The 21,082-nt window shown below is 47.2% G+C and overlaps 1 protein-coding gene across 1 annotated transcript in view; it reads left to right on the top strand.

The window, feature by feature from the left end:
* The first annotated feature begins 3,375 nt into the window (after positions 1–3,375).
* Positions 3,376–21,082, top strand: part of PACRGL (parkin coregulated like) — a 36,311-nt gene continuing 18,604 nt past the window's right edge. The window contains exons 1-4 of the mRNA XM_066573232.1: positions 3,376–3,437; positions 4,764–4,918; positions 7,237–7,304; positions 18,119–18,209. Of these exons, the coding sequence (XP_066429329.1) occupies positions 4,781–4,918; positions 7,237–7,304; positions 18,119–18,209 (297 nt within the window). The 5' untranslated portion in view covers positions 3,376–3,437; positions 4,764–4,780. The remainder of the gene's footprint in view (positions 3,438–4,763; positions 4,919–7,236; positions 7,305–18,118; positions 18,210–21,082) is intronic.

Below are 21,082 nucleotides of genomic sequence, written 5' to 3'. Positions count from 1 at the left end.
GGGACAAGTGACAGCAGGTAAGCACAAGGCACAGCAGCGGAGGGGTGAGTGAGGAGTAGGCAGCGCAGCTTGCAGCCAATCAGGAACTGGGGGCATCACCTGTTTGTCAAGCAGCCTAACCCTTAACTCCACCCATACTTGTGGTGGAGACAAGATACAACAGTACCCAGCGCCGCTTGGGAGAGTCAAGCGTTACTAAGGGCTCCTGCACACTTGTGTTTTTCTTGCGCGTTTTTTTCACGCGATATTGCTGCATTTTTTTCACGCGATTGTCAATGGGACTTTCTAATGTTAAAAATGCAGCGCAAGTTGGTGCTTTGCAATTTTTGTGCGATGCGTTTTTAACATTAGAAAGTCCCATTGACAATTGTGTGAAAAAAACGTGTAAGAAAAACGCAAGTGTGCAGGAGCCCTTAGGAACGTTCATATCAAGGTCTTACCAGTTTGATGGTTGCCATGTGGAAGACCGAGCTGTGGACGGCGAACAGTTCAAGCCGAATCCTCTGCTCAACAGTTCTTAAAACATTTACAACCATTTTTCCAAACATTTTAGGTTCGCGTATTGAACATTGGGTCAATCTAGCAGGAGCAGGGGCCACTTCTGAGGGGGGCACTATTACTATTGGGGCCACTTCTGAGGGCACTATTACTATTCGGGGCCACTACTGAGGGCACTATTACTATTGGGGCCACTGAGGGGACACTATTACTATTGGGGACACTACTGAGGGGGCACTATTACTATTGGGGCCACTTCTGAGGGGGCACTATTACTATTGGGGCCACTACTGAGGGCACTATTACTATTGAGGCCACTACTAAGGGGACTATTACTATTGGGGCCACTACTGAGGGCACTATTACTATTGGGGCCACTACTGAGGGGTCACTATTACTAGTGGGGCCACTACTGAGGGCACTATTACTATTGGTGCCATTGAGGGGGCACTATTACTATTGGGGCCACTGAGGAGGCACTATTACTATTGGGGCCACTGAGGGAGCACTATTACTATTGGGGCCACTACTAAGGGGGCACTATTACTATTGGGGCCACTACTGAGGGGCACTATTACTAATGGGGCCACTGCTGAGGGCACTATTACTATTGGGGCCACTGAGGGGGCACTATTACTATTGGGGCCACTAATACTATTGGGGCCACTACTAAGGGGGCACTATTACTATTGATGCCACTGAGGGAGCACTATTACTATTGGGGCCACTACTGAGGGGGCACTATTACTATTGGGGCCACTACTAAGGGGGCACTATCACTATTGGGGCCACTACTAAGGGCACTATTACTATTGGGGCCACTACTAAGGGGGCACTATTACTATTGGGGCCACTACTAAGGGGGCACTATTACTATTGGGGCCACTGAGGGAGCACTATTACTATTGGGGCCACTACTAAGGGCACTATTACTATTGGGGCCACTACTAAGGGGGCACTATTACTATTGGGGCCACTACTAAGGGGGCACTATTACTATTGGGGCCACTACTAAGGGGGCACTATTACTATTGGGGCCACTACTAAGGGGGCACTATTACTATTGGGGCCACTACTAAGGGGGCACTATTACTATTGGGGCCACTACTAAGGGGGCACTATTACTATTGGGGCCACTACTAAGGGGGCACTATTACTATTGGGGCCACTACTAAGGGGGCACTATTACTATTGGGGCCACTACTAAGGGGGCACTATTACTATTGGGGCCACTACTAAGGGGGCACTATTACTATTGGGGCCACTACTGAGGGGGCACTAATACTATTGGGGCCACTTCTGAGGGGGCACTATTACTATTGGGGCCACTACTGAGGGCACTATTACTATTGAGGCCACTACTAAGGGGACTATTACTATTGGGGCCACTACTGAGGGCACTATTACTATTGAGGCCACTACTAAGGGGACTATTACTATTGGGGCCACTACTGAGGGCACTATTACTATTGGGGCCACTACTGAGGGGTCACTATTACTAGTGGGGCCACTACTGAGGGCACTATTACTATTGGTGCCATTGAGGGGGCACTATTACTATTGGGGCCACTGAGGAGGCACTATTACTATTGGGGCCACTGAGGGAGCACTATTACTATTGGGGCCACTAAGGGGGCACTATTACTATTGGGGCCACTACTAAGGGGGCACTATTACTATTGGGTCCACTACTAAGGGGGCACTATTACTATTGGGGCCACTACTAAGGGGGCACTATTACTATTGGGGCCACTACTAAGGGGGCACTATTACTATTGGGGCCACTACTAAGGGGGCACTATTACTATTGGGGCCACTACTAAGGGGGCACTATTACTATTGGGGCCACTACTGAGGGGGCACTAATACTATTGGGGCCACTTCTGAGGGGGCACTATTACTATTGGGGCCACTACTGAGGGCACTATTACTATTGAGGCCACTACTAAGGGGACTATTACTATTGGGGCCACTACTGAGGGCACTATTACTATTGAGGCCACTACTAAGGGGACTATTACTATTGGGGCCACTACTGAGGGCACTATTACTATTGGGGCCACTACTGAGGGGTCACTATTACTAGTGGGGCCACTACTGAGGGCACTATTACTATTGGTGCCATTGAGGGGGCACTATTACTATTGGGGCCACTGAGGAGGCACTATTACTATTGGGGCCACTGAGGGAGCACTATTACTATTGGGGCCACTAAGGGGGCACTATTACTATTGGGGCCACTACTAAGGGGGCACTATTACTATTGGGTCCACTACTAAGGGGGCACTATTACTATTGGGGCCACTACTAAGGGGGCACTATTACTATTGGGGCCACTACTAAGGGGGCACTATTACTATTGGGGCCACTACTAAGGGGGCACTATTACTATTGGGGCCACTACTAAGGGGGCACTATTACTATTGGGGCCACTACTGAGGGCACTATTACTAGTTGTGGCTACTGGAATAACGGAGGTAAAAACATAAGTTCCGATAACGGACATCCCTTTTACCTTGGTCAGTATAGTAATAAAGATGGTCACCCTACAGGAAAGGTGTAAGGGCTGGGAGCAGAAGGGATAAATGACTAAATAATCAGAGCTGGGGTGGACAGAATGTATGCATGAAGGGAAGAGAAAGGTCTGGAGGAAGGGAAAGCTTATATAGAAAGGAAGAGGTTAACTCAGGGCTGAAGAGGGAGAGATACATGAGGGTGAGCTAAAGTGGACAGGAAGGGGTTAAAGCAGGCTGGAGAAAGTTCCCTGCTGAATGGAAACGGAAGGGAAGGAAGTGGAGTAGAAGGTATACGACCGGCGCTGCGCTAACTGCAGTAGTCTGACCCTAGCAGGCCGCCGTAGAGCGGCTGGTGTTACTATGGTAACAGGAGGCTTGCGCTGTAGCTGGTGATCCTGGTGACGGAGGAGGCGGCGCGGGCCGGTAAGCACCGGAGATAACGGCAGTAATGTCCTACAGTTCCACGTAGTGCGCAGTATTAGCTGTTCACAAGGGGCCGGTCATCCGCCATGTCTCCCTGCTGACAAGCCTGCTCCGTAATAAAGCAGCAGTACATAGAAATCCATGCAGTGCAGCCTCCTGGGAGAGCCGGGTGACGATCGTTATGGCTGTTCCCATGGAGATTACCGGCCACCTGATTTCCCAGAACGCTGAGTGTGACCTGGCGCTGAGGCCGTCTCAGACAAGCGTGCGGTAAAACCCTGTCTGAGTCGGGCATCGCCACGGATGGCCGCCATTCTGGACTGTGTAACAGCATATCTCACCCATGTGCGGTCTGGCTTGTTTACTTGTTTTATTTCCCCCTCTGTTGCTTAGCGACATTGTGTATAAATGGGGCACATATGTAATGTAGTTATGTATGTACAGCGTTTATTACACGCCTGTAAAGAACAATAGGGCTCTATCATGCGTAATACGTGGGAAGATAAAACATGCTGCACTCTTATTACAGCCTCCGAGGGCGCCTTTTATAAGACAAGGGGGGAGCAGGGCTTCAGCCTCCGGTGGTGAGACCCCGAGTCTCGTCGGGCCGCAGCCCGCTCCGGCCTCCGGTGGCGGGACCCCGAGTCTCGTCGGGCCGCAGCCCGCTCCGGCCTCCGGTGGCGGGACCCCGAGTCTCGTCGGGCCGCAGCCCGCTCCGGCCTCCGGTGGCGGGACCCCGAGTCTCGTCGGGCCGCGGCCGGCTCCGGCCTCCGGTGGCGGGACCCCGAGTCTCGTCGGACCGCGGCCGGCTCCGGCCTCCGGTGGCGGGACCCCGAGTCTCGTCGGACCGCGGACGGCTCCGGCCTCCGGTGGCGGGACCCCGAGTCTCGACGGACCGCAGCCGGCTCCGGCCTCCGGTGGCGGGACCCCGAGTCTCGTCAGGTCGCGGCCTGCTCCGGCCTCCGGTGGCGGGACCCCGAGTCTCGTCGGGCCGCGGCCGGCTCCGGCCTCCGGTGGCGGGACCCCGAGTCTCGTCGGGCCGGCTCCGGCCTCCGGTGGCGGGACCCCGAGTCTCGTCGGACCGGCTCCGGCCTCCGGTGGCGGGACCCCGAGTCTCGTCGGACCGGCTCCGGCCTCCGGTGGCGGGACCCCGAGTCTCGTCGGACCGCAGCCGGCTCCGGCCTCCGGTGGCGGGACCCCGAGTCTCGTCGGACCGCAGCTGTAATCCCTTACACATCCACCTTACATGCAGAGCTCTATCTGGGTGCCCCTCTGTCAGTTTGTATGTAGTCTCTGTATAAACTTCTCCCTCTTTCTCCTTCTTAGGAAATTATGGTCCAAAAATGTCGGCGTCCTCTAGAGGCCCGTCCAGAAGTGCAGCACCAAGAAGCAAAACTGCTCCAGTATCCTCATCTGCAGCTCTGGCCAGTGCAAGTCGTGGCAAACCAAGTGACAAGCTGAACCCTAAGACTATAGACCCGGTGAGTGCTTTTATACTCTTAAAGGGCCAGACGCACCAAAATAATTATCACTTATCCACTGGATATGTGATAAATGTATGAGTCCAACTGCTGGGACCCCCAGGATCACAAGAACTGTGCACCTCGAGTCCTTTGTGTGAATGGAGCGGTGGTCAAGTATGTGGAATCGAGACTCCCTTCTTGTGAGTGGCAATACCGTTGGGAATCAAATATCTATCGCCTATCCTTTGTAGTTGGTGGAAATTTGGTATAAGAGGGTTGTCCTGTCTCCTTTTAGGAAAGGGGCCAATGCATGGGAATTTTCTTAAGTGCTGTATGTAATTCTAATAATTTAGGACTTCGTGGTGACCTTTGACCCCATAATTTTTGTGACCACCCCACTATTTCAATATTTATCGGAGACATTCTGCAGCAATTACAAGAACTCCAACATAGTTGTTGGTCCTGCAATAGTTGCAGCTTTTTCACCCATAGAGATATTAAAGGGGTTGTCCCGCGCCGAAACGGGTTTTTTTTTTTTTCAACCCCCCCCCCCCCCCGTTCGGCGCGAGACAACCCCGATGCAGGGACGTACAGAAAGCTTACCGGAGCGCTTACCTTAATCCCCGCGCTCCGGTGACTTCTATACTTACCTGTGAAGATGGCCGCCGGAATCCTCTTCCTCCGTGGACCGCAGCTCTTCTGTGCGGTCCATTGCCGATTCCAGCCTCCTGATTGGCTGGAATCGGCACGTGACGGGGCGGAGCTACACGGAGCCTGCAGTCTGCACGAGCGGCTCCATTGAAGAGAGCAGAAGACCAGGACTGCGCAAGCGCGGCTAATTTGGCCATCGGAGGGCGAAAATTAGTCGGCACCATGGAGACGAGGACGCCAGCAACGGAGCAGGTAAGTATAAAACTTTTGATAACTTCTGTATGGCTCATAATTAATGCACAATGTATATTACAAAGTGCATTAATATGGCCATACAGAAGTGTATAGACCCACTTGCTGCCGCGGGACAACCCCTTTAAGGATGGATTCAGAAGAGCGTGTTTATGTGCGCACAAAACCACACGCCTATTAGAACCATTGGTTCCCTATGGTGTGTTCACATGTATGTGTTTTACAGGAGTTCAAACGCGTGCACCTGTAAAAGATAGGATATGCGTGTACCATAGGTCCTTGGTGCGTGTAAATATTCCCTGTGGGGAGTCCCCTTGTCACTGAACACTGGAACAGCACTGTCACAGTGTACAGTGACAAGGGGACTCCCCTTGAGGAGTAAAGAATCCCCTGCCACAGCTGTGGCAGGGGATTTCTTGTCACAGTGTTCAGTGAGAAGGGGACTCCCCACGAGGGTGGATTGAGATGAGCGTGTTTATGTGCGTACAATTGCGTGCACAAAACCACATGTCTAATAAAACTATTGGTTCCCTATGGTGTGTTCACATGTCCCTGTCTTACAGACGTGCAAACGCACTTACTTGCAAAACATAGAACATGTGTGCACCATAGGTCCGTGGTGCGTGTCAATATTCCCCAGCGTGGACTCCCCTTGTCACTGTGACAGCACTGTCACAGTGTTCAGTGCCAAGGGGACTTCCCGTGGGGAGTAAAGGATTTCTTCATCTTCGCTGGCAGTAAAGAATCCCCTGTCACAGCTGTGACAAAGGATAGGGATGTTCTCCCATTGCTTTCAATGGGACCGGCACTTCTGCAGTCCCATTGAAAGCAATGGGCTGTCAGCAAGCCCTGCAGGGATTTTCAAGGAAGGGCTTTAAATATAAGCCCTTCCCTGAAAATCATCCCTAGAATGTGTTAAAAAAAAATATATATATATACACTCGCCTCTCTTCAACTGCTGGGGCTCAGGCGCGTCCAGCCTGTGTTCTCCCTGCACTGCTCTGAAGCTCTTTCAGCAGGCGGAGATTTCAAATCCCCGCCTGCTGAAAGGGCTGTATCTGATTGGCTGAGCACCTAGCCAATCACAGGCAGCGCTCAGCCATTCATTGAATTCAAAATAAATATTTTGAACATTGAATTCAAAACAAGCTGCTTACCTGTTGCTACAGAGCAGAACATTGTACTCAGATAATCGTTATAGCTGAGATTTTAGGTTACATGTTTAACAACATGTTACCCTCCCAACCCCAAGTTCTCCTCTAGCAACGTTTAAGAGGTGCGTCGTTAAATCTCTGCCTATTGACTAGATGAAAACTTTGTTTCTGCGTTGCTCTTTGTAGTCTGTATAGCAGCCACATCTCTGGCTTACCCATCACACTGCTGTTCATTCTTGGCTCTATCATTCAGTTTACCGTGTGTCTTCTTGCTTGCAGTTCGCTGATACCCAGCGCGCCTCCTCCCCCTTCGCAGCCATATATTCTAAAGGAGGAATTCCCTGCAGGTAAATTCGCTCTTTTCAAGTTTTTATATCAGCAGATCTTTTCTTTAAAGACGCCTGTAGAGTTAAAAGTGAGCACGTCTGGTTCCAGGCTCGTTCCCCACTGTGTAATGAGTTCCTTCTCCTCAATAATTAACTGGAACATCTTTTACTCCTGTGCGCTCCACAGTCGGGACCTGCTTTTATTATTGCTAATATGTTTTTAGTATTTTTTTTATTATGCAGTATGTTTTTTTGGGTTTCTTGGAGGAGATTGAACATTGATCCTTAGTTGTCCAGTTCTGTTTCACCAAGGCATAATAACCATATACTGACCGATTAATCACTATATTAATAAATGTTCCCAAATTTAACTCTTTAGTAACAATCCCGTTTTGCACCTTAATGACCAGGTTGTTCTCTTCATTTTTTTTTTTTCATCATTGCATTGAGAGGCAGAACTTAAAAAAATTATTTTTTTATTTTTGCCATGGATGTGACTGTATGAGGCTTTTTTTTTGTTTGTTTGTTTTTAAAATTACACCCTTTTATGGTACATATAATGTGTTATATAATTATCTTTCTTTGTTTGGGGGGGAGATTGGAAATAAAAAAAAACTAAACAAATTCTGCCATTGTTTTTTGGATTTTTTATTTTTACGGCATGCAGAATAAATAATGTGATAAACAGAGATGAGCGAACCTACTCGGCCACGCCCCTTTTTCACCCGAGTGCCGCGATTTTCGAGTACTTCGTACTCGGGTGAAAAGATTCGGGGGGCACCGTGGGTGAGTGGGGGGGTTGCAGCTGGGAGTGGGGGGGGAGTGGGAGAGAGAGAGGGCGCCCCCCGAATCTTTTCACCCGAGTACGGAAGTACTCAAATCACGGTGCTCGATCGAGTAATTACTCGAAACGAGTATGTTCGCTCATCTCTAGGGATGAACATTATCCTCTGGGTCAGCATGATTCCAGCGATATGAAGTTTTTACATTTTGTTTGTTTTGTACGCTAAAAGCATTTTTTATTTATTTATTTTTTCCTAAACGCTTACTTTTTGTGTTGCCGCATTCCAAAAGACATAACATTCTTATTTTTCCATCGACAGAGCTCTGTGAGGCGCTTGCCAACGTGTGTTTTTCATTCAAAAACACCTCGCATCACTTCTGTGACATTGCGATCCCCAGGCGTATTTTTCACGCGTGTCTGAGGATCGCAAGTGTTTCCCACTGATTTGATGGCATGCACCTTGTGGGTTAAATAATATAGTAACTTCTTTACATGGGCCACTATGAACACAATACAAAATTTGTCTCATCGACCCTGTGATCAGTTTGCAAGGATCCGATGGGACACAGAGGGAGCACCCCTCCCTCTGTCGGCCTTTTACATGCCACGGTTGCATTGACCACAGCAAGCAAAGGGTTAATCGTCTGGGATCCGTGGACTTGCCGATCCACAACGATACAGCTCCACATGCCTGGTGTCTGATGCTGTGTCATAAAAAGGCGTATGCGTCAGAATAAAGCCCCTGAACGGCTGCTGTAAAAAAGCATGTGGGCGGTTAAGGAGTTAAATGATATCTACTTTGTGAATATACTCCCAAGATACATAGAGAATATTCTGATCAACCCAAGCTGATTGCTGCAGATTTCCATATTCTCTAGAGTTTCGCTATGGCCGCATGAGCTGTCTATTACACCAGTTTACAGCTGTCCACAAATGTTCACAAAATTGGGCCAGACTGGAAAATGAGGGAGATTGCTGGGAGTTGAGTGCAGCTACAATTAAGTGGGCTGCCGAGTGCAGGTGAGCTGTTTCTATATACCTCATTATTGAGTGCCGACATTTCTTGGTTGGATGATATAATCTGAATATTGTGTAATGCTTGACTGCCCAGTTTCCCCACAGATTACAACTGATTGTTGGAGGTCCCAGCAGGGGGCACTTTATGATCTGCTCATATTCAAGAGATCCTTCTAACAACTGACTAAGGCCATATAAGTTATGATGGAAGTGCTCAGAAAGAGTATGCAGCAAGTTCGGGAGCTGAGCCTGCTCCATACACAGTGGATGCAACCTGTTCTGAATGTGTCACATTCATGGTACAGCCAGCATCAGAGAGAAGCCTGATCCCAGCCGTCTAACCCCTTAGATGCCACAGTCAATAGCGGCTACAGCATCTAAGCAGTTAGACAAAGTCATTGGTCTGCCCACAATGTGATTGCAGGGTGCTAATAGGTTGTTATGGCAGCTGGTCGACTAATCTTAGAATTCCTATTAGGCTTTGGCAGAGGCAGGGCTTAAATTGAGGAGGTACAGCTAAATAGCAGCAACTTGTACCTATTCACTCTGCCTCTCTTCTTTGTTCCATGCAGCCACCGATCTGCCGCTATGTCTGCATGCATCACTTGTGTAGTAAACACAACAGACTGTTACCTACAACTCCCAGCATGCATAGAGCTTGTCTCCCGGCCAGTGTTGTAGCTTCGCCCACAGCTCACCAGTCCTACCGCTTACTAGCACCAACCTCCCTCTGACTCTGAGTGCCAGAGAAAGCCTGCTGAAGTGGACAGACAGGAGCTTCCGGCACTCTGAGCTGCACATGAGCATTACAGCACAGTGCTTCTGCTCCTGTCCTCCCATCATGCACTGCTCACAGGATGTTGGAGGCTATGGACAGGGGAGGAAGTAGCAAAAGCAGACAAGATGTCAGAGGAAGTGCAAATATTTTTCAAGCAGAGGGCTACATGACATAGAAAATTAAGAAAGTGGCTAGACCCGGTACAGTGAACCTATAAACAACATGACTTTTTGCGATGATGTACACACTAGATTTTTAACCCATTAACATCACAGGATGTAAGTGTACATCCTGGCTGCGGTGTGCTTAACACAATAGGACGTAAACTTGCACCAAGTGGATGGCATGGGATCAGAAGCTGAGCCCTCGCCATCCCACAGCGGGGGACAGCTGTTACCAATAGCTGGCCCCCCGCTGCAACAGTGGGGATACATAGGGACAGTGATCCCTGCAGTAAACTCCCTACATGCCGCGATCTATGTAGATCACGGCATGTAAAGGGTTCACAGGGGAAGCTCGCATTTGACCTCTGCAATGTAAGTGATAATGCATCGCAGTACAGAAGTATTGCGATGCATTATCATAGCGATCATAGCTGCTATGGTTTAAGTCCCCTACAGGAACACAGGAAATGTTAAAAAAAAGCCCTCCCTCCCCCCTTTTTTTGCTCATTTTCCCCAATTTATATAAAAAAAGATAAAAATGTAAAAAAAAAATCCCACATATTTGGTATCATTGGATCTATATCAACCTGTACAATAAATTGAACACGCTATTAGAGATGAGTGAGCATTATCCTTAGCAAGTACCTGCCCGCTCGGAAGAAAAGATTCGGGTTCCCCCCTGCTCTCCCCCGCCGCTCCCCACCCCTTGCTGGCACGCGAACCTTTTCTTCCGAGCGGGCAGATACTCGCTCGCGCAATTGTCCATAGCGAGTATGCCCGCTCATCTTTACACGCTATTTATCCTGCATGGCAAAAACCTTAAAAATTAACCCTAAAAACTTATGCAAAATGCTTATTTTGTTCTTTTTGCCTCCGAAAAAAACGTTATAAAAGTGATCTAATTTGTGCAGGGAAAGAGCAAATATTGAACTAATTAAACTAATTGCCCATTTTAGTGAATGGGTGGAGCATGGTTGCATTTTTTTTGCATGCGCAAAACTTACAGTAAAACGAACATGCACACGCAAATATCTAATGCCCATTGCGCAAATGCACGCACAAATGCGCTTACGCCCATGTGCCACCAGCCTTAACCTGTCCTTGGTATTTGGAGCACGCATGAAATCGGAAATCCAGCATCTTCTGTGTCACTTAGGCCGGCTCCACATGTGCGTTGGAGATCCGACTCAAAATACTGGGAGAAAAAGTGCTGCATGGAGCATTTTTTCTTCCGTCCAAAAGCGGGGTAGCTGAGCGGAAACCAAACGGACCCCATTATAGTCAATAGGGTCGATTCGACTCTGTTGGGTTCCGAATGGAGCAGGAAAGCAGAACCCTGGGTGCAGATGTGAAACCACCCTGAAGCCAGTTTCATATTTATATATGTCTACAATGTGAACGTATTACAGATCTAATTGTATCTGCGGTGCATCCATATTTCATCATTATTTGATTGCATTGGTTTTATTCTCTACTGAGGAAATGTGGATGCTTTTTTTTTGCCTAATAGAAAATAATGCCTATGCAAATACTGATAAAATACAGATACAGTTAGTCCCCGACTTGCGAACAGGTTCCGTTCCGGGAGCCCGTTCGCAAGTCCGTTTTGTTCGCAAGTCGAACAAATGGTTGTATGGAGGGGATCGCGGGTGGATCCCGCTCCATACAACGTCGGGTGCCGGCTGTTCTTACAGCGGGCACCCGGCGGCAGCAGTTCCGACGAGCCGTGGCGCTTGTCGGAACTGTTAACACTTTAAATACCGCTCTGACAGCGGTATTTAGAGTGTTAACAGTTCTGACGAGCGGCGCGGCTCGTCAGAACTGCTGCCGCCGGGTGCCCGCTGTAAGAAACAGCCGGCACCCGACGTTCAGGGGGCCCGTACAGCGTCCCACGATGAGATCGCTGGATGCTGTGTGGTTGCTAGGCAGCCGGGGACCTCCTGAAAGGCCCCAGGGCTGCCTATGCAGAGTGCCTATCAAGCGCGCGGCTTGCTAGGCGCTCTGCATAGACAGCCCTAGGGCCTTTCAGAAGGCCCCCGGCTGCCCAGCAACCGCGATCTGACCGGACAGGCTTCTATCAGGCTTGATAGAAGCCTGCCCGGTCCCTGCACAGTATGATGTAATGCCATAGCATTACATCATACTGTGCAGAACAGATTGTTCGCAACTAGCGAAATTCGTAAGTCGAATGTTCGCAAGTCGGGGACTATCTGTACATCACTTTCCGTAGACTATAACAGGCATATTTTTCAGAATAAAATGGACAAAATTAGGTCCTGCTGCGTCTTTAAAAATGCAACCGTGAGAAGCACGCACATGTTAGTAGACTCATAGATTTTCATTAGCTCCATGTTAGTGTGCAAACTACAGATCACATACAGATACGCATTAGAAATAATAATCTTTATTTATATAGCGCCAACATATTCCACAGCGCTTACAATACAGGGGAAATAACACAAAACCACGGTTACATGAAGTAGTCAATTGATGGAAACAATAGGGGTGCGGGTCCTGCTCCAACGAGCTTACATACTACAAATAATGGGGTGATACAGAAGGTAAAGGGGCTGGAGATGTGCACGGTGGCGATTTGGAGAGTGTGGGATGCTATACACCTAGACAATGGTCAGGCCATACAGTGGCGGAATCAGGAGGACTGCAGGTAACAGTTAATTACTAGAGATGAGCGAACACGTTCGGCTCCGCCCCTTTTTTGCCCGAACACCGAACTTTGCGAACACTTCAGTGTTCGGGCGAAAAAGTTCGGGTGCCGCCGGGGGGCGGGGAGATGCGCGGCGGCGCGGGCGGCAGTAGCGGGGAACAGGGGGGAGCCCTCTCTCTCTCCCTCTCCCCCCCACTCCCCGCCGCACCCCCCCGCGCTGCCACGGCGGCCCCCGAACTTTTTCGCCCGAACACTGAAGTGTTCGCAAAGTTCGGTGTTCGGGCGAAAAAGGGGCGGGGCCGAACGTGTTCGCTCATCTCTATTAATTACGGGTAGCAGGGATTGCAGTCTGTGGGACAGGGAGCATGTTATCAGGCGGAGTACAGAGGGGTTTAGGTTTACGGGATATGGTACGCCTCCCTGAAGAGGTGTGTTTTTAGAGCACGCCTGAAGTTTAGTGATTGCCCAGATATTTTTGGTAGCGCGTTCCAGAGGACAGGTGCTGCTCTTGAGAAGTCTTGGAGGTGGAAATGAGCAGTTCGAATTGAAGGGGCACTCAGTATGATTTAATTAGCAGAGCGGAGGGCCCGGGCTGGGTGGTTAATTGAGATGAGGGAAGCAATGTAGGGCGGCGCGGTGCTGTTGAGCGCTTTGTGGATGAGGGTAGTGAGTTTAAATTGTGTTCTGTATTTAACGAGCAGCCAGTGCAGTGACTGGCACAGGGCAGAGGTGTCCAAGTTGTGGCTGGACAGGAAGATGAGCCTGGCTGCTGCATTCAGGGAGGCCGATCAGCAGCGAGTTGCAATAATCGAGCCGAGAGTGGATGAGGGCAGCAGTGAGCGTTTTTAGCGTGTCCAGGGTGAGAAAAGGGCGGATTCTAGTAATGTTCTGGAGGTGCAGCTGACATGTTCGGGCGAGAGATCAGATGTAGGGGGTGAAGTAGAGAGCGGAGTCGATTATAACCCCAATGCAGTGGGCGTGCTGTCTGGGAGTTATGGCGGTGCCACACACTGAGATGGAGATGTCAGGATGAGGTCGGTTAGTAGAGGATGGAAACAGGAGAAGGTCAGTTTTTGAGAGGTTCAAGTAGATGACTAATAAAATGTTTACCTTTATTATTTATTATTACTTCTGGTGTACCCAAATATTCAAAATTACTTTCATAAAACATATTTTTAGGTCATATTTTAAGCGTGTTAAAATTATTTTTATTTTATTTATTTTTATTTCTCAAGCCACGCCTCCAAATAACATGAAAAGAGGTCTATGCAAACCAACAACTCCAAACACCTACCTGTGGTAGCTGTATGCTATCATCCTGCAGTCACTGATACAGATAGTCTGGCTCGCACCGAGATGGTACCTTGACCAATTGGTCTGGATTGTAACGGGCGCATATTATGCATCCCTGTACAAACCCTATTGCAGCAGTGTTGAACCCTGGGGTAAGCCAAGCAGAAGACACCATACCACACATTACCTCCTTGGATGAATGGGTTAGCTCAGGGATCAGGTGTGACATCATGGAGTACAGAGTGCAGGGGAGGCACAGGCATTTACCTTTCTGCATTCCGCTCGCTTTTCCACTCCTCCTTTTTCTTCTTTTGAGGCCTGTTCCTGTAATTCAAGCAACAGAGAAATATCTACACCTGTTTCAGGTGCAAGCAGGTTACCAGCCGTTACCTCATTCAAGGGAAGTCAGGCTGCTGCGATGCCTGCTCTCTGGTTCCTTCCAGCCTCAGTAGTTGTCTCTTTAGCATAAGCCTGGACTCTGATGATAAGTCACCTGTGCGGAAAGAGCTAAAACCTTGTAGAACAAAGACATTTCTTCTGCGTTCTGGATTGGCTTACTCAAGGACCCCATGAAACGTCCACTGTGCCACATAGATGTGAAATCGTGTACGATTCCCAATGTGTACCTTAAGTCGGTGCAGACATAAACAGTTCTACCTGCAGTCAGCTTACATATTTCAGTGAGCGCCATCACCTCTATTTCCTGAGTAACTGAGTGTCTCATGAGGAAAAGAGTGTTTTTTGTACAATTACCTCTTTCTGTCGGTTACCATTGCATAGCCTGTTTTACTTGTCCATTTCGTCGATATTTGGAACCATCTATGGGTAAAACTCAAGATTTCCATTAATCATGGCAGTTACAACATTATTGTTAGGACACCCAGTTTTCTGTTTTCATTAATCTTCAGACAATTGTACAATCATGTGCTTGCTATTAAATGTCATGGTCTGCGCCTGCTGCCCCTTCCTCTCAACCTTCTGAATTCAGTAAAAGACATGAAACAGCATTTGGAACTATACCCCTCTTGATTGTGATATGTGAGGGTGCTAGCAGGGCAGTCTCATACATAGATAGTCTGGAAGCTGAAAGATGTTTAGTTTGCACTCTATACAGTATTTTATGACCCCTTGAGGAAGCATGATATTAAGGGGCCCCACACCATCTCTGGTGCCTGCAGGAAAACGTACAGCAAACAGGAGAGGAAATATTGTTATTACAATCTGCAACCATAACAACTGCTATTTATTTGACTAATTACTGGTTTACTAAGGGACTAGTATCCCTGATACCCTTTGGGATAAACTCAATTACTGGCATCAAAAATGTACTTATTTTTCAAATGTAACTATTTTCATGTAAAATACTGTTGTTAATTGAAAATGAGATACATTATAAAATAGAACTTTTGTTATTAATTTGACTAAAGTACTTATCAGATGTCTCAAGTACACAACTATCTCATTTTCGTATCTTAATTCAATAATATTCAAAATAACACGACTCAATATTTTTAAATTCTCCACATACTCAAAGAACCTATATATAGATATATATACTGTGGCAATCTTGGACTATTATCTCACACAACTACCCTCAGAAATAAATTAGATGCCCCTCCTTTGGCCACCTACATTTTTCAAGTGAGAGACTTAACATGGAGTCTAAGAGTGACCTTCCCTCTATACATTACCACAATATATATATATATATATATATATATATATATATATATATATATATATATATATATATATATATATACCAACATCCACTTAAATGGAGACACACTTCTCTCCTAGGCTGATCTGTGTTGAGGGTGGAGCAAGACCTCTTCCTATTGTTCTTCCCTCCCATCTCCTTACATCACCTAGCTCCACCCCCTGTGGTCTGGCTCAGCGTTTGGTCATTCTTGCCTCATTTCGTTTCTAGCCACCGGACAGTACACACACCATATAACACAATCTAACTCTCATACGGGCCCTTCATTTATACACACAAATTCACACTCACTGGGGTTTTCACTCACTCATATACACAGACTGATAAGTATCTCATGTGAAGTAGAAACTGGGATTGTATTTACTGTACATAGAACTTCCCATATTGAACAAAGTATATATATATAAGAAAAAAACTCTTATGTACCGCGGTTTTTACATATTTTGTCCAGCATAGGCTATCCAATGACAAACACAATACAACTTATGCCCATTTCCACCCACATACTTATATTCACCACTCCAGATAGCAGCCATTATCATCGTTCATTGTTAAACCTTCTACTTTTCCTTAACTCATTGACTTGCTTTTTCCTTTCCCATTTTTGTGTGTCCAGTTATGTTTACAAACATCATCTCACTGAATTTGCTTGCGAGTCATACTTCGATTTTTCCCACAACTCACGACACAGGTCTGGCTTACCACTAATAAGCACTTACAATTTCACCCCTGCCCATCTTGTCGTAATTGGAAAAATCCTTAATTAATTGAGATTCTCTACTCCTGCACCTCATGGCACAGATCTGTACTTTTGGCACCACATTGTGGAACCTCAACAGTCCGTTTGGCCTGCCATAATCGGAGCAGAATCTCTGGCTAGCCCACATCTCTACTCCAAGCCCAAATTCCCTTGAGTTGAGGTATGCAGACATGGCAAATGCAAGCATTCCATGTGCACCCCTCCCCCCACATAACAAAGGGAGACCTCTTCAGCCACATGTTGCACAATGGACACTCTCTGACCACATGGACACTACTGTTTTTAACCAGAATCACTACTATAACCTTCAGCTAAAATTGCTTATATCAACTTTCCTTTTTGCTTTCTTTTAACAAGTTATTCTACTTTCTTTGTTCCTTATTAACCTGCACAGTCTGTTCACACCATTCACTTCTACAGAGAATATATAAACCCCCATAGCTCACACCTTCTTTCACTCAGGACATTTTCTTCACAGACAACATAAAAACAACACAGTATATCTGCTTAATTGTTCTTTTGATACAGACTTATCATATTTCAACTCACCCGGCCTGGGGCGGATCATAGCAGAGAGGGAGAGATGGGACAGGTACAAGAATAACTTATTACCTTGTTTGAGCTCATTATCTGTCCGTCTCTGCTTCGAAGTCCCCTTGTGTCCGGATAACGATGAAATATCTTCATATCTCTGTATCTTCATTATCCCAGCGGTGCCTCCAAATTTGTTAGCGCAAAATTCGCTATTATAGATATACCATGTGTTCCAAATTAAATAATATGTGTACAGGCCTGGAGAGCCTTCAAAGACCACAAGCCTACATCATGTGTTCCCCAAAGAGTCTGTCTTTATTATGCGCGCGTTGAAACTTAAATAAGTTTCAACACAGGAAGTATACAGTTACATTATTTAGCGTGCTGATTGGTTGTCCTCAGAGGGAGGTATTTGTGAGGTAGCTTGTGATGTCATCCATCTGGGAGGAACTTCAGTGAGCACGCTCAGTTCATTCTTGAATTTAGCTTCATGAGAAGAACATCCTGTGTTTCTCCTCTCTGCTGTCCAAGACAAAGCACTCCTAAAAAGGTTTGGCCAGTTAGAACTGGTTTAACCAGTATTTGGGACAATAGGCACTGCTCCTTAAATTCTTGTGGGGGTGGTGGGGGGGTGATCTTCACTTCCCCCAGAGTTTCAGACCATTATAGACAAAATACAGTATATTCACAGTTAATAACAGAAAATACATACAGAATGGTGAACATATAGGATATCTCCCACACTGCTCACTTGCTTGCCTTAGGACAGTCTAAAGAAATACTGGGGCTTATTTGCTATTGAAACTTTACACACTTTTGGACAGTTTTGTTTCACTCTGTGTAACAAAGGGGTGTTCTATCATTGAAAGGGGAATGAAACTTCAATGCAACACCGTGCTCTAAAATGCACTAAAAGCCAATTAAAAGATGGTATAAAAAATTAGACAAGATAGTCTTAAAATTCAACAGATTTATAATTCGGTAAAGCTACATGATGCATCTGGCACCTTTTTAGACTGTCTAGTCAAAGTTTGCACCGTCTAAGTATTAGTAAATAAGCCCAGTTTAGTTATAGAAGTATAACTTTTCCCGTCACTCATTTACTATTTCTTTTCCACAGGCTGGTTCATGGTTCTGTAAAACACCGGTTACATTGGGAGCGCCCTCCAGAAACGATACCATTCGACCCTCTACTCATAACGTTGGCCGAGGTAAACTACTGTTGAAATGTATTGCTTTATATTTCTTCGTAGGGCAGGGATAGATGGCAACTTTATAGCTTTGATCCCAGCAACAGGTAGGACTTTTCCACCACTGCAGTGTAAGGCTAGGGTCACACAGGGCGGATTTGCCGCGGTTTTGCCGCAGCAGATCCGCCCGCGGCAAAACCGCCCGCGGCCGCTAATCCCAGGATTAGCCAGCCATGTGGATGAGATTTCTCAGAAATCTCGTCCACACGGGACGGCTAATCCGCTGCGGTAAATCCGGTTGAAACCGCGGCTGCGGCGGCCGCAGCCGCGGTTTCAAAAGAAGCAGCATGTCCATTCTTCGCTGCGGCCGCGCTCTCCTCTATGGGAGCGCCGGCCGCAGCGCAGCCGGGCCGCTTCGAAGCCGCCGCGGCGGTTCTCCCGGCGGAAGTCTCGCGGTTTTTGCTGCGGCCAAACCGCGAGATTTCCGACGAAAATCCGCCCCGTGTGAACCCAGCCTAAATGTACCTATATACGGGCTGATTATCATTTATCCATTTGCTGGAAACAGTAAATTTGGACAATTGTCATTCCGTTCACTTGCGGCCACCAATACGGCACTGAGCTAGAAATCGCTCACTTGTCAGTCATTTGGTTTTTATCACGGCTAAAGACCAAACGACTATTGGCTCGTGTAAACGGGCAGTCTATGAATCTTCTAACTTTCGCTACTGTGTGAAAGCTATGTTCAATCTGTACTGCAGCATATCCCACTGTCAAAACACCATGCAACAGCAAGTAGAGACCGAAGGCAGATTTGGCACATCTAAATGGTTGAGGTGAGTATGACACATTTTTGGGGCTTTACCATATACCTCTATGATTTCTGCACATGCTAATATTTTTAGAGCAGTTTTGAGTAGTCTGGAAACCCGGGACATCACCTTTTCATATGTAAAGTGCACAAGTGATTGATTGCCATTAGAGATGAGCGAACGTACTCGTTTAGGCAATTACTCGATCGAGCATCGCTTTTTTCGAGTAACTGCCTAATCGGGCGAATTCGGGGGGCGGGAAAAGAGAGAGCGAGCTCCCCCCTGTTCCCCACTGCTACCCCCGCTCCGCTGCCCCCACCCCCTGGCGCCCCCCGAATCTTTTCGCCCGAGTAGGCAGTTACTCGAAAAAAGCGATGCTTGATCGAGTAATTGCCTAAACGAGTGCGTTCACTCATCTCTAATTGCCATTTAACATCAGCATGCATCCCAACATCTGTCACCACGGTTTAGTGGCAGAGAAGCTGCAGCAGAGTAATTACTGCGGGGCGTCTCACACCGATCAACCACTGCAGAGATTAATCATGGCTCATCACAACCGTTTTCTACACCTGTCAGATGCTGGCTCGTCGTGCATCCATGTTATCACCCGGGAGGATTGAAAGCTCTTCTGTTTTCAATATAAGGATGTACATGCCATCACGATGTGACCCGTTTCTGTGTACTTTTAGCATCGTTTCTAAACATGATCTCTCTTTTGTAGCTCATGCAAGGAAACCTGCAGCGTACTCTCATAATAACAGTTGCACATTGATATACATCACACCACCAGTGATTGTCTGACATCATGTCCTCTGTCTACCTGAATGCAATCTTTCAAAAACTGAATATTTCTGTTTTTGTCATCTATTAACTGATCGAAAACTGATATTTCCATTTCAGTGTGCGGTGCTGCCATAACTCCTAGGCAGCGCATCCTGCTGTCTTGGGGTCCTATTTGATTCAGATTTTTACTTTACTTCTCATATGCATGCTCAAAAACCTCTCCAGAATCTGCCCTTTTCTTACTATAGAAACAGCGAAAAACTTTTTGTTGTCCTGAACCATTCTTGCCTTGATTACTGCAACTCGCTACTAATTTGTTCTTCCCTTTGCTAAACTCTCCCCTCTCCAATCTATACCAAATGCAGCTGCCAGGCTTATCTTTTTGTCTATTCACTAACTACATCGATGTCTCCACCCTGTGCCAATCACTGTACTGACTGACCGTCCAATAAATAATGCAATCCAAATTCATCACTCCCATCCATAAAACCCTCCACAGTGCTGCACCGACCTATATCTCCTCTGCTACCACCTTACTTGTGCTCTCCACTCTGATAATGACATTACCATCCTTAATCCGAACCTCACAATAACCTCATAATAGATGTAATTCGTTATTGGGATTCCTTCACAAATATTTTCTGTGTGACGGGGGGGTCCATCCTTAAAAGATGGTTGGTCACTCAGGTTGCCCCTCAGGAGAGTCCATTTCCTGCCTTTGTTTTGTTGGGCTGGAGGAAGGAGAGGAGGCTGCAAGCGCCATGTGGCCATGCAGAAGATGATGACAGTGTTGTAGAGGCTCCCGCTAGGTCTCCATGTGGTTCCCTGCTGATCACAAGTTGGAATTGTACAAGCTTGATGCAAAGTAACACTGTCTGATGGAACAGAGCTGATCCTTCACAGCTCTGTGGAGTTTGCTCGCTTGGGTGAACGATCTGTCAGCCCTGATGCTGGGGAGCTTCATTGTGGGTTCCGGCTGCGCCATCTTGGTTTTGCTCTAGGGATCTGGAAAAGTAGAAACATGAGAGTCTTCTCCTGCCTGGCAGTCAACTGCTTCCCTCTCTGTGGCATCCTGCATATAGAGGCAGCTGGTAAGGCCTGGTCAGTAAATACCACTCTGTAGTCACTAAAGGGACCTGGTGGTACAGGAGCTCTGTGCTCTGGCAGCCATTCATTTGTATTGGGGTATTCACACATACATGTCATGCACATGAAAAAAACGCAGCATGTCCTTCTTTGGTCTGTATTACAGACCAAAATAGGTCGTTAAATTCAATAGAAATGTGCAAATATTCATGT

Source organism: Eleutherodactylus coqui, chromosome 7, assembly GCF_035609145.1.
Source record: "Eleutherodactylus coqui strain aEleCoq1 chromosome 7, aEleCoq1.hap1, whole genome shotgun sequence".
Taxonomy (NCBI): Eukaryota; Metazoa; Chordata; class Amphibia; order Anura; family Eleutherodactylidae; genus Eleutherodactylus; species Eleutherodactylus coqui.
This window is presented reverse-complemented; position numbering and strand designations above follow the sequence as displayed.